General features: G+C 31.7%; 2 protein-coding genes across 2 annotated transcripts; one reads left to right on the forward strand and one right to left on the reverse strand.

Annotated features, from left to right (window-relative positions):
* Positions 1–730: 730 nt before the first annotated feature.
* On the reverse strand, positions 731–8,336 carry LOTGIDRAFT_137716 (hypothetical protein; the record flags this gene model as incomplete). The annotated part of the gene is made up of 13 exons (XM_009047790.1): positions 731–940; positions 1,842–1,979; positions 2,652–2,850; positions 3,276–3,398; positions 3,823–3,942; positions 4,566–4,666; positions 4,902–5,083; positions 5,455–5,626; positions 6,007–6,175; positions 6,485–6,538; positions 6,927–7,045; positions 7,469–7,549; positions 8,214–8,336. The coding sequence occupies 13 exons, from the start codon at positions 8,334–8,336 to the stop codon at positions 731–733; spliced, it is 1,791 nt and encodes a 596-aa protein (XP_009046038.1).
* A 1,061-nt stretch (positions 8,337–9,397) lies between these two features.
* Positions 9,398–12,782, forward strand: LOTGIDRAFT_224543 (hypothetical protein; the record flags this gene model as incomplete). Its single annotated transcript, XM_009047791.1, has 9 exons — positions 9,398–9,532; positions 9,743–9,829; positions 10,172–10,297; positions 10,492–10,609; positions 10,993–11,092; positions 11,403–11,527; positions 11,901–12,001; positions 12,411–12,518; positions 12,711–12,782. The coding sequence occupies 9 exons, from the start codon at positions 9,401–9,403 to the stop codon at positions 12,780–12,782; spliced, it is 969 nt and encodes a 322-aa protein (XP_009046039.1).
* Positions 12,783–15,055: the final 2,273 nt, after the last annotated feature.

Raw genomic sequence — 15,055 nt, forward strand, 5'->3', positions numbered from 1 at the left:
AGATAGTAACCATAAATATCAAACAAGTGGATTGCATAGATTTTTAGAAAATAGCAAAGCATAGCAAATACAGTACTTTTCAATCAAACACTTCCATAAACTTTAACATTGAATCTTAAATTTTCAACTCACAAAACTATTACACAACCTGTTCACATTATACATAATTATATTACGTCATATTCCATATATCATATTTCAAACTGTTCATAACATTAACAAATATAACATATAAACATAATATATAATTACACTCTTAATATTCAAAATTAAACAACAAATGTAAATAGCAACATAACTACTCTTTCAACATTCGATATTCAATTTTCAAACATTTTATTAGATATAGAATACAAAATAGTTCACAAAATTGCAATTATAACGTCTAAAACTAAAAACCTTCCACACGATTTCCTTCAGTGAAAATTGAATAAGGCAAAAGCTATTACCTTTTTCCTGCCATTCTATCACTGGGTCATTTTATGACATAATAATTCAAGAATTAATTAATAAACCAAATATTCCTTGATTTTCAATTATTACTATAAACCACAAACCTCTATAAGTATTTCAATCTTATCAGAATAATATACGCGATAGATCTGAAACGGATTATACTCTGTCATATATTAGAAGTAGCAGAAGTCTACATGTTACATATTTTTTTTGAATTCATAAAAATGATTGAGAAATAAATTAAATAGAAACTCTGAAACCAAGTGATTCTGTGTTATAATTTAGCTGGAGTGGGAATGATTTTTTGCATATCTTTAAGAGATTTTTCTAACATATTTTTATATTTAATAGAAGATGTTTCAGGTGAGTTATTATAGGCTGAGATTGAAAAGTTTAATTGTTTTTCTTGTGGATTATAACATAGTCCGTAACCATCAGGTACCACCGGGCCAAAACACATCACAGCATCAAAACGAGCACCAACCTGGATTAAACAAACATAGAGGTTTAATTTATTGAAATATATTTACTACAGAATGATTGAATGAAAGCTGACAGTGTCCTGTAGAGGTCAATGAAGGACTTTGGCCAAAGAATTTCTGAAAAATATTTACGAATGAATAATCACTGCTGACAATGAGTTAAAATTTCTGAAATGTAAATATCAATATGATTGATAGACAGAGTTGTACCTTGTATTTTTCTATATCGTTTCTAGTGGGGAAAGTCATGCAGTGTAGAAAAAGGCCATTTTGCATTTTCAATTTTCAACTATTAAACTCTTTAAAGATTTAAAATTCTGCTTCTTTCTCTACTATTTGACTAACAATTTATAGAAAATTTCCATACAGTACAACCAAAATAAGACCATTTACTTCTTGGACTATCCAAATACATTGGTAAGGCCCAAAAATACAATGTGGATTTGAATGATAGGTAAGAAAGTTACTGAAGTCTGAACCTACCTGACTAGTAGAGAGTTTAAAATAGGTACTAGTGTTATATGAACTATCTATTACTGAAGTCTGAACCTACCTGACTAGTAGAGAGTTTAAAATAGGTACTAGTGTTATATGAACTATCTATTACTGAAGTCTGAACCTACCTGACTAGTAGAGAGTTTAAAATAGGTACTGGTGTTATATGAACTATCTATTACTGATGTCTGAACCTACCTGACTAGTAGAGAGTTTAAAATAGGTACTGGTGTTATATGAACTATCTATTACTGAAGTCTGGACCTACCTGACTAGTAGAGAGTTTAAAATAGGTACTGGTGTTATATGAACTATCTATTACTGAAGTCTGAACCTACCTGACTAGTAGAGAGTTTAAAATAGGTACTAGTGTTATATGAACTATCTATTACTGAAGTCTGAACCTACCTGACTAGTAGAGAGTTTAAAATAGGTACTAGTGTTATATGAACTATCCATATGAAGTTTAGGAACATCTAAACCTTTCTCTATAGCAGCTAGTTTTAATCCTAGTAGATGACGATCTATTACTTTACCAGTGATAGCCTGTAATCAGAGATAGAGAAAATATATTGGAGGAAAACCACAAAATATTCCCAGATCAGTTGTTTTCCAGTCATAATCAATCATTAATATCAAGTTTATAGATTTATTAGATAGCTGTAATTCTTAAATCTGTTTTTTTTTTCGGAAACAGGCTCCTGATAAAGATAAATTTAATGAAATTTGACATTCTACTGTATGCAGTGTCCATGAGGATTTTTTTCATAAACCAATGTACTTTCATAAAAATATACATTAATTAAATATGACCTGTCAGTATAATCTCAAATTTTTCTTTATTTCTTTATAAAACCGTATATTTGCAAAGTCAAGGGCAATAACTCAAGAAAAATAATTGATAAATAACAAAGTTGAATTTATCCTGGGTTAATCTGATTCGATTTGGTCTAAAAACCATTTATCCTGTATCAAATCAAATTTGATTATGGTAATCAGCGCATTTATTGTAGCAGCGAATCAAATCGATATACGTTAATCGAGTAAATAACTTTTGGAGCATCGTAGCTCTGTTAACTTCCGCTTTAGTAATGGCGTCCAACATGTTAATACAATCGAATCAGATTTAAGTGCGTAAAAATGCCTCAAAGCTGATTTGTACAGATATTTCACCAAGTCAAGGGCAGTAACTCATGATATAATAGATAATTGACAAACCTGGTCTGTATAATCTCTATGAGCCTGTACAGCTTTACGTAACAACTCTACTTTCCTCTCGTTATCTACACTAGAATCATCCATAGCTTGAGTAAAATTATACGACTCAATAGAACAGGATCTGATAGTGTCTGAACGACCTTCCTGAAATCTTCTTAATGACGCTGTTTCATACGTAGCACATGGTTCATTGTACATTCTGAGTAAAACAAGAAACAGACAACCATATTAGCTTAAAATTCTTTTTTTCTGCTACAACCTTCTCATGTTAAAGGGATATGAAAATGTTTATGTGTATCGGGGACACTGATATCATCAATTTGCACCATTCTAATATTCAATCAGACGTCTGTGGTTCCTGCAGTTCCACAAAAAGTAATTGGATTTGCCTTCTGCAATTTGAGTGTTTGATGGCGCCACTAAATACAAAATATGTGATTAGTATGTCAGCTCCATTTTCTATTCACAAAACCGATTTTCTAGCAAAGTTTTTCTAATCAAGATGTATGCATAGAAAGCCAAAAAAATATTTGATATATTTAACATGCAAAACCCGATATGTCCTTCATACTCCTGTATCTTCACCAGATAATGAAATATATTCTAATATATAATAGAACTAACCTATAATAAGCCAGTTGAAACGCCATCTGAATAAAGGCATCAGGGCTCATTCTAACAGATTTCGGGAAATTTTTACCATAATCTTTAAATGTTAGTGTACAAATATCTAAATCATCAGCAAATCTGAAATATATTTTTAACAAGGTGTTTAAATACACAGAGAAAACAAAAAGGAGTCCTACATTCTACTTTTCTGCTTCTGTGTGGGCTCCTGATGTAGGGGAATGTCATGCAGTGTACAATGAGGAAAACTTTGCCTGGATACCACTTATAGTCTACTCTATTTTGATATCAATATGTTAAAGGGTCTTATATGAGAACAGCCTATAGCAGATAGGGTCTCTGTTTATCTGCCTTCCTCACTGTCATCTCTCCCATCTGCATGTGTGACCGGGTGAATCAGGGTTTAAAAGATACTATTGTTATCATCTTGACCTATCTTGTTATTTAACACAGACCCTATGATCAGTTAGCGGTGTCTAAGTAAAGATACAGACATAATACTTTAATACATCCAGACCATCCTGTAATAAATCAAACCACAAACCTATCAGCAGCATCTTTAGCCTTCTCAATATCATCTAATATATCATTGGTTAGGGTAAATTCTAGTTTTACTGGTGGTGTTACTTCCCCTGCTCCCTCGTCTTTTTTATCATATCTTTCTCTGTTGAAATCAAATCATTAGTAATTGATAACCAATCAAATCACTAGACATTGTCACATGACTTCAATATCACCAGGTTATGTGTGTGTATATGACAACCGACCAAGATGATTGTGTGAACTTCTATCAAATTGCATATTAGACAAATAAGGGGAGGGGGTTGGTGGAGGGGGGGGGTAAGGGTGCTTGATGGTGAGTTATACACTATAGCATTCATGATACCAACCAGTTCAATTAAACTACACGCATTTGGAACAGGTTACAATGTTTTCCACCTGTGTCAAAAAAAGAAGGTATTGACAGAAATCAAAATGGTGGAGAAAGGAAAAGGAAAATAAATTTTGAAATTTGACTGGTCTGGTTCCATACTGTTCCAATGTAGCCAGAATTGGAAGCTGTTTAGAATTCACCAATCAAGCCCATCCAGATTGCAGCGTTTGTCATTTCAAATGAATTATGAATACAAGATTAAAATAAATAGTCATTGAAGTTCTTATAGGACACTAGAAATTCTATCTATTCCATCAACAAGTCTTCCTGATTGCCCAATAATGGCCAAATAAAACTAACCTTGTATCCCTTATCACATAAAATCTCAAATATTTTTGGGGATATATACTCACATAAAAGCTAGGACATGATCCATGATGGCCGCTATAGCAGGTCCTTCAGCTGTCGTATGTTCATAATTTAATCCACATCTACCATCGTCTCCTACTATAAACTAAATAATACATCAAATTTATACAGTATGTCTAGTTGATATCTTAGGGAGCCATGATGGTGGTTAATAAAAATAAATAAAATCTATAATAATTTTCAAATGGTTTGTCAAGATTTTAGCAAAGTCTTGTCTATCTATAGCCCCGTTTCCCAACCTGGGGTGTTTTCAATTGTAAATTATATTAGTATATCATACATTATATTGATCAATTATTCACAGTTTAATATATTATTACCTGAAGTGTTTTATCAAACCAGCGATTTCCTGAGAAATACTGACTACCACCTCCATATAACATCTCTTTACAGCTGATAGATTTATCTTCACCCTCATCCTTACCCTGGGGCATGGCACCATCTAAACACAACACAAATATACTGCGGTTTATATTCTCAAAGTTAGACTTGTTCTTCTTATCTACAAATATCAAAAATTAACACTAGATCAAGTATGAAAAAACCAGCCTGGATATAGCTCTATCTATTAATAGAAAATAGACATTCAACTGAGCAATTTAAAAAAAAAAGTATTGGTTGCAGGGGAACGGAAACTTCAGTGAAAAATCTGACAACTATCATCAACATAACCAAAAATATTTGAACGGCAAAATCTCTTTGGATACTAAAAAGTGAATGCTTTTCAAAGAACAGGGGCAATAATTACTTAATTTTTTCTCTTATTTTAGAATATCCAAAATATTCTTCCTTGGGTAATAATAATTAATAATTAAATATTGTTCACCATAGGAACCACTTCTTTTCAATGTGTATCTTATAAATTAATTTTACCTTTACGAAGTTTATTATAAACATCAGACCAAGTCTTTCTGTCCTGTACACCGAATATTCCTACTGGTGGTACAGGGGTCTGTGACTGGTTCACTATAGACATTAAACCCTCATAGATCTGATCTATATTCAATACATCACCTTCCTTACCATACACATCTAACGAAAATATCTACAATATAATACATCAAGTTGTCTTGATATTTTTAGTTATTAGTCAGACAACTGACTATCTTTCAATAAATCAAAATATTTTGTAGCATTTCTATCATAAGTTAAATTCCATTTCTAAAACTAGTCGTCCTGATGAGGATTGTGTATCAGAAACATGTTTCAACAGCATGAGATGAGCTCTAGTTAATCAGCTAACGTTAAGTCTTATATTGGAAATTTAACCTTCATTTCTTAAACTAGCTGTCCTGATGAGGATTGTGTATCAGAAACAGGTGTCGGCAGCATGAGATAAGCTCTGGTCTGTTAACTAATTAGAACATCATAAAAACTCATTCATGCAGGTCAAGTAGAAATTTATCTAAGGAAAGATAACTGTACCTGATTATTATGAAGAACGTTAATATGTCGAGGTGGATTGATAGAGCCGGGAGTAAAACAATAATGAGTATCTATTTTAGGCCCTGGTATTCTACAAGCTGACATTATCTTATAATATTGACTCATACACAATGGTTTACCACCTAGAGTTTCTACTGGTATTGTCTGACTGTAATATATTGCAACAAAATTAATTGTTAATTTTATTATGGCACAGGGTCCAGGCCCTGTATTCTCGAAACGATCTTAGCGCTAGGATGTCCTAGAATCAATGTTAGAATATAAGAACCTAGGACATCCTAGCGCTAAGATCGTTTCGAGAATACAGGGCCCGGGTCTCCAACATTATAGAACAAGTCCTTGACTACGTGTGTTCCTTGACTAAAGAGGCAAGGTGTGACTTTCATTGCTCTGTGAAAAAAAAAACAGTTTCCCTCTCATGAAATAATTTTGTTATATATGTTGAGAAAAGACCTACTTATCTATTCCTTGTTTATATTGTAAAGCACCAGCTACCAGCCTCGCAGCAAATCTATAAACAAAACATGATCGAGAATAATTAGTTAAAAAGAAGGGCGGGGCAATATTGGAAATAATGCGTGTTTATCATTGATATATACCGGTACGGGTATAATATATTACAGTATTTCATACAGTTCTATTTTTTATATACAGTGAAAACGATAAATTGGCCACGTTTATAAATCTGGCAAATCCTTTAATCAAGTACATGATTTTCAGAGTTTCACTGTACAATAGAGTTTTGCATCCAGCCAATAAAATAGTATTGAACATTCAATTTAAAAACAAATCCAATTTCTGATTTTCAACTAGACTACAACATTTCTCATTTCTGCTGGTTTTTACCTTCTTTCTTTGACAGTTATAATATTGATGAGGCAAGCAATGAGAATATTTACCGTAATTTTCCTTCTGTACCCTGATAATTTTGTTTAGGGAAAATAACAGCTGGATTAGAGTTGACTACGACTGGAGCACGGAAATCCAAATAGGCTACATGTTTCCACCATTCTGACAGCTATTAACAAAAATACAATAAATATTTATTCAATGTTTTATTGTGGACCAGTCTGAGGTCAGATATACTTAAAAAAAACCTCTAATATCCTACACATATATCAAAAGTAATGTACCAGCACTAGTACTAAATAACATGGAAGAACGATCAGCTCAAAATCCTATGTCTTATTTCTTATTGCTATTGCCTGAATCTATACAGCACTAAAAGTGGTTTCTGAAATTTTCTATGTTATCTAATTGTCCTATTACAATTTCTCCCTTAACAGTTTACACAACTTTTTAAACTAAATAAAGCACTGATTACACTTTCTAGAATGTGACCATGATGTGATCTTGATAGGCCTATATGTTATAAGCCACAGACAGAGTACTACATTGCTCCCTTCAATAGACTCTGGCCCAAGTTTAATAAAAGGCTTACCCAGTTATTGGTACCAGCAGCTCTTTCTTCCAGGAATTTCTGTAGAATTGGTCCAGGATGTTTTTGAAACTCTGACACAACCTGTCCAAAAATTAAATTCAAAACTAAATCACATGAAGTTCTGAAACTTACATTTCTGCTCCAGATGTAAAAATACAAGATGGATTCTATGTAGAGTGCAAACAGAGAAATTTGGCTGGACAGCAGCATGTTTTTATTTTTTCATGAACAATCTGAAACACAGGGTCTGAGTTTATTGTCCCATTGGAGGGACTACACATTATTCAATCTATAATTTCAAATAACAAGTATAAGTGATATATATCTAACAGGCCAAAAAATGTCCATCAACAAAGCATTAAATTACAACGCAAACGTATTCAATCTTCACTGATCAAAACTGAAGTTAGTATCGCTGCGATAATATCAGCCCCGTCGTTAGGGTGGGGTCCATGGGGGTCGGGCCCCAGCCAGTGAGAATTAAACCCCAGCAAAACCTTCTTCAGTTCAACAGAGATTGATTCATTTACAGTGTCTTTGTACAAAATCAAAAAGATAGAGATTTTGATATGTTTTTGGCACCTCAAAATTGTCAGAAATGAGTTTTCTGGGCCTTTAATTCTTCAAATTTTCTGAGAACAGAATCTGAGCCCCAGTACCAATTCATTCCTGGTAACAGGGCTGGTTAATATACGTCCTCATTGCTATTCTTCTAGGCTATATTTATATAACAAACGTTACCCACCTTTTCTGTATATTTATATTCATCAGGTGAAACAAGTGGTACAATACTCTTTAGATATTTATTTAGGGTGTGATCTAGAGGGGGGACAGGAAGAGTGGGTAGGGAGTCTTGTATAGAGAACATACGTCCCATATAACTCGGGGTTATTCCAGCCAACACTGGCATCCTGTTGATCATTAACAATCCATTCTCTATCTGAAATTGTAAAAAAACATCCTCAATTCCATCATGTCAATTTATAAAACACCTTTCATACTGTAGACACATTTTTCGTTTTAACAATTTTGGTCATAAATTTCAAAACTTCTTACTTTGCTATTTTCATTGATAAGGGTTTCAGGTTGCTTTTTCAACTGAGCAATGGTATTTCCATTTTTTAATTTCTAGTCTACAGTTTTATAGCCACATACTAATGAGTTTACAACGAAGTTTCTAAGAACTTCCTCACTCTTAATACTAGCGGTATTAAAATTTATGCAAAGAGCATCACAAGATTGACATAAAAATACACAAAATTTATGAAAAATGCAATGACATTTACCAAAGGTTTCTGTAAATGACGCAGCATACTTTTGATTATACTTTAAGTAGTAAGAAAGACAAAATTGGGGTCCAAAGTACAAGTAATAGAAGTGGGTCAAAAATTGAACTTTCTGTCACCCTGCTTGTTTAGAATGAAGTTTACTCAGCCATTAAATTACTGAGCAAAGGGGAACAACTCTCATTAATCTTCTTCATTTCAACCGGAAGTTTACAAAATAGTCAACATGGCCGACATCGGTAAACTTTTCTTCAAATTTTTAACTCTTTTTTTGATTTTTATAATCTTCTTTGACATTTTGTCCTTATTTGGTGAATGTTTTCGTTGTCTGTGTATTTAATTTTGATATCAAAGGATTAAGACTTAATAGGATAGTTCTTGAAGTTCATTTATCACTGTTTACTTTTTGGGGGATTGGGTCATATAACAAACAAGGCTAAAAACTATTTTTTTTAAAATATAGGCTATGCTTAATCACCTGTCACTTTTGGAGTTAAACATACCCTCTGGGCTGAACAAGTAAACTTGCAGTTTATCATTGGCTTATTCATCATCGATGCTTTCTTCATATCTTCTTTCCCATAAGGCCCAGCCATAGAATCCAAAGTCCAAACATTGGAGTTTACTATTTTTTTTATTTCTAGCTATGAATTCTGAATCAACTGTATCTGAAGGGAAAATAAGTTATCAACCTATTGATGTTGCAAATCATAATTTTATGAAACCAGTCAAACAACTTAGTCTACCAGAACATCTTCCAAAATGGGAGAAATCTAAGGTCAGTGAAAAATCCTATTGATAAAGATAGATTTTTCTGTTGATTGTCATTTTCATGAATCCAAAGACAATCTTAGACTTTCAGGAGTATTTTTTTTAATTCAAATTAAAACAATTTGCAACATGCAATTCTGCAAACAATGTGGTTAGAGAATAACTAAGAAATTGGAAACTAGAAATAATGACAGTTAATGAAATGGTTTCTTTCCAGGCATATACAGATTTATTAGGTTTAATTCTAACTTTAAATCAGAGTGTCAAGGGCAAGAAAATGACAGATGAATATCATGTTTCTAAGGTAAGTTGGAATATCTGGAATTTAAAACAGAAACAGAATAATGGAGCAGTTGGCATTTTGCTGCAAATACTTGTTTGACATTACAAGCCTCAAAATTAAAATAATTGTATGGCCATGGCAAACTCTTAAGGTTAAAGGAAAGAGTCTTAATCTTTCTTTTTCTTTCACTTCTAATTTAATGATGCAAATTTTCGTATATATACAATGTTTCTACTGGCCAAGATAAAATCTTCAGAGATGAACAGTATTTAGGTGGAGGTGTTTCATGAGTTTTGACAATATAAACAACTGGACTATTTCTGATTGGAAATAAGAAAGACATTTCGTTCTTTATAATTAAAGGAAATAGAGAAGCAAGTAGAGATTTTAGAAACATTAGATAAATGGTTAGATGAAATTCCACCAGTAGATCAACCTCAGAGGTTTGGTAATACAGCTTTTAGAGATTGGTTAAAGAAAATACAAGATGTAAGTTTATTGAGTATTGGATAATGACTTGGGTATACTTCCTCTTAGGATGATCAAAAATTGAAATTTTTAAACTTGGCTAGAATAAGACTTTGTTCATCAGTGGACCTACTTGGTGTCATAACCATACAACAGAATCTCTCTATAATCTAATAAGTCCATAAAACTATTAATTTAGGTTTTTTTTATTAAAGAATATAGAAGACTTATTAAAATGTAATTTAGAAGAGAAATTCCACCCAGCTATTATAGAACTATCAACCTATTTTATAGAAAGTTTTGGTAATTCAACTAGAATAGATTATGGATCAGGTAGGCTACTGACATTTTTCTGTTTTAAAAAATTATTTGAGAAAGCTCAACATTAAAATTAAGGCATAGTTTATTCCATTTGTCATAATGAAACTGGGGATAATGCATAAAAAATCTCATAAACCAAATTCATAGTCTTATTATTCTGAAACTTTGATCAGACTTTAGTGGCAATTTCAGCCAAACCAAACCACAGTATTCATGAAATTTGTTAAAACAGGTACAACCAGAATAATAGATAAATATAGGCCCCTGCACGATTCCACTCCAGCACAACACTCAGTGAGAGGAGGATAACTGTTCTTTTTCTTCTTCCAATACAGCGAGGATTTTATCTGCGGAATTATCTCATTATTACAGAGTTGAAATCATTACTATTTCAGGTCATGAAATGGCGTTTGCTGCCTATCTTTGTTGTTTATTTAAAATTGGTGCATTTAAAGAGGAAGATTTTGTAGCCTGTGTTTTGAAATTATTCCAAAGGTAGGTGAATATTTTAAAAATTGGATTTGGAATAGGATGATAAGAAACTGCCTTTATACTGATAACTTGTTATATTTTTAACATTTTGGATATATGTATTGGTAGACACCTGATATCACTTTCCATGATATACTTACTCACTTATAATTGATATACTTCCTTGCTGCTACCAATGTTTCACCATTATGTTGTTTTGGATTTTGGGTTTGTTTTACTGTTCAGATCGTTAGTACTTGTTTTATTTATTTAACAGTTTAAGTAGTATCTCTGACCTGGCACATTGTAATAATATTAAGTAATTTGTATTCAGGTATATGAATCTAGTGAGGAAATGTCAAACACAGTATCGTATGGAACCAGCAGGTAGTCATGGTGTCTGGAGTCTAGATGACTACCAGTTTATACCTTTCATCTGGGGCAGTTCACAACTTATTGGTTAGTTCATGTTTTACTCCCAAGACTTATTTCTGTATCTTGTCCTACTAGACACGACCTGAAGTCATTAAGGTTGTTTACTGGGATCATTTGCTGCAAGTCAAAAATAGAACACTCATTTTGCAAAATTCACAATGTAAATAAAATTGGTCATTAATTTCAGGATTTTGCATGCTTTGAAATAAACTAACCACAGTTGTAAGAATTCCATTTCTTTGCTAAAAATTCTAGTGATACCAACATTTATTAATGCAGTGACATTCCAAGATATTGAATGGCTGCAGTTTTGCAGGAATAATACGGACAAAAAGCGAGAAATTCAGAGAAATTTAAGTTGAAATAATTGTGATTGTGAAACTATTGTTGATTTCAGATCATAAAAGAATCAAACCGAAATCCTTCACTGAACCATATATTTGTAGTCAGTTTGCTAAAGATTTTATGTTTTTAGGCTGTATAGAGTATATTAATAAAGTAAGTTGTAATTGTTAAAGGCCATGAGTAATGTTGAGAAAAATTGGTTTGTCCACTCTCTTATTTAAGTGAAGTGAAGTTATTTAAGTACAAGACAGTGAAACAATTAAATTTTTCATGGTTAACAACTTAGGTTCTAAAGATTATTTTTCGGAGCTTTCTAAAACTAGCTTGATTTTTTAGCCTTATGGTCCTTGGATAAAGCTTTTAACATTCATAAGTCTCCCTGTCATATCTAAGTCAAGGTTAACTGATATTTACTTTCAATGGTTTTAGCCTTATGGTCCTTGGATAAAACTCACACAGTGAATAAAGTTTTTAACATTCATAAGTCTCCCTGTCATATCTAAGTCAAGGTTAACTGATATTTACTGATATTATTTTGATGATATAATTTATATACAATCAGGTAAAGAATGGTCCGTTTGCTGAACATTCTAATACATTATGGGGAATCAGTGCTGTACCTCACTGGACTAAAGTTAATTCTGGTTTAATTAAGATGTATAAAGCTGAGGTAAGATTGTTTAGACTTGGTTTTTGTTTCTCAAATAATTTAACTACTAAGTTTTTCTTTTATTTTCAAAATACCTTGTTAAATTATATAAAGGAAATGTCTATCTGACGATATTTTGAGAAGTTTAAAAGTTTGTATATTTTAAACAATGTATTCAGCTCAACTTTACCTTTAAAAAATGTTGTATTTCAGGTGTTAGCTAAGTTTCCTGTGATTCAACATTTTCTATTTGGTAGTTTATTATCTATTGATCCTGTTTCATGAAGTTACTTTATATTAATTATTATTATTATTACTTACTTACGCTAAAACTTACTGGTGCCAAACGACAAAGTCAACATTGATATAATACTACTTGAAACTTTTACTTTGTTAACTGAAATAATACCATTTGAAATTTCCACTTTAACTATAGACCCAGTGAACTGAAAGAGAGGTTATTGATTATTATTATTACTAACTCTAAAGAGTTTATTGTTGATTATATCTGGTGTAATAGAAAAAGTATAGTGAATTACGGTGACAAATGAAGCCAAGAGCAAATAACAATTTTATTTGTTAGGTTTTGATAGATCCAGTGATTTAAAAATGACTGTGATTTTAAATATATCATGCTAATGTTTTCTGGTGCCATAAAACCAGATCAACATTGTTATTGATATTTGGTGCCAAATGAGGACCAAGTGCTAAAAAAGATATGTTAGTTTCTGTGGAAACTATTAACTCAGAAGTTTTTGATGTATCCAGTGATTTGAAAATGACGTCTTATTAATTGTTAAGTTTACAGCAGACTTTTTCCAGTGCCATAGAACTAAGTCAACATTGTTAGTGAGGCATGATGCCAAAGAAATCAAAGTACCAATTTGTTTGGTTCACTTGAAACGTTATTTTTTTTTTGATGGATCTAGTGACAAATGACAAGAGTTAAATGATGACTTTTTTTGATGTCAGTCAATATGGATATATAGACGCATGGTGCCAATTGAAATCAAATGACAAATTACAATTTTTGTTTGTTAGCAGTTATAGAACAAGTGAACACCGTACCTTGTCACCATTGTTTTACATATAAATATGGTGACAGATATCATTAATGTATTTGTGGATGCTGTAAATGACTGAAATACTATTATTAAATATTTATGGGGAGTTTATTATGATGATATCAGCCAATCCATGCCGTTATGATCATACGAATATATTTGGGAAAAATTGTAATCAACGAGGTCACATACGAGAAGTAAGCTTGAACAAATCTTAGAAATAAATTTCACAGTAATATAAAGGTTTGAGAATCACGAGTATATTATAAGCAATAAAAATATTTACTATTGTATTTTAACAAAGTTTCTGGAGAAAGGGTGGGGGTAAATGTTATCACTATATTTAGAAATGAGATGAATAGAGTTTTATATTCTATTTTTCTGCACCATGTGGGCTAATCAGTATATTGAGAGTGATAACAGAAATACCAAGCAACATTAAAAATCGTGATCGTCTCGCAAAAGACGCTCTTCTACCTCAAAATTAAACACTTCCTGTTAGGTATGAAAATGTCCTAAGATGTTTATTAAACACGTTTCACCTGAATTGTTGGTATGGATGAAAAAAAGTTGTAGTCAATTCTGTGCCAATTCTTCAAAAGTCCAACTTGGTTTTTCCATCTATTCATTACTCTATTGCTATCACAAGTCATTGGTAAACTTTTAAAAACATTTAATATTCTGTAAATAGCTAAAGTTTAAACAGTGATTACATATTGATTCTATTTCTATATACTGACAAATTTTTAGAAAAAAAATACTGCAAGGCAAGAAATTTTTAACTTCATGCTTATTCTTATTGAGCCTGCACGTGGGTCACTAACAATGATTTTAACATTTTCTTCATGTGATAATTCAATAATTAAGATGATTTTTAACATATTTTATAGGTATTTTAGCAATGTCAATTTTTTTGAGAATATATTGAAGTATATTTCTTGTCTTGCAGATTGTGACCAGAATAAAATTATATCAATAAAAAATGCTTTGAATACTTAACTATCTGTATATTAATTGATTAATTTAAGTTATAAACCTGAATCATAGATATAGAGAAACTGGGTTTAAAACTAAAGAAAATGAATATTAAAGGAGCCCTTACACTATAACTATTACTAGTTGTGAATGGTTGTGAATAATGAAAGTGATCATGAGTTGTGAACATAACTCACAACTCAGTAACATGAGAGTTGTGTTTGAAACTTATGACCGCTTTATTTATTCACAACCATACACAACTGGTGATCACTATAGTGTAAGGTCCAGTTTGACACCCTGTATCTGTAGGTGAAAGAATAACAAGATACAATCTACAATCTATAACTACAATCAGAATGGCAATGTGAGAACAAATTAAATAAAAAACAAAATTTAAAACAAGATTCTTATATTTACATAAAATAAACAAAATTATACATTATCTGTCTCTAGATAACACTAACTAACTCAAACAAGAAGGATAAATTGTTAAGTGCCATACAATAAGATGATTTC

The sequence above is a fragment of the Lottia gigantea genome, assembly GCF_000327385.1.
Source record: "Lottia gigantea unplaced genomic scaffold LOTGIsca_117, whole genome shotgun sequence".
Classification (NCBI taxonomy): Eukaryota; Metazoa; Mollusca; class Gastropoda; family Lottiidae; genus Lottia; species Lottia gigantea.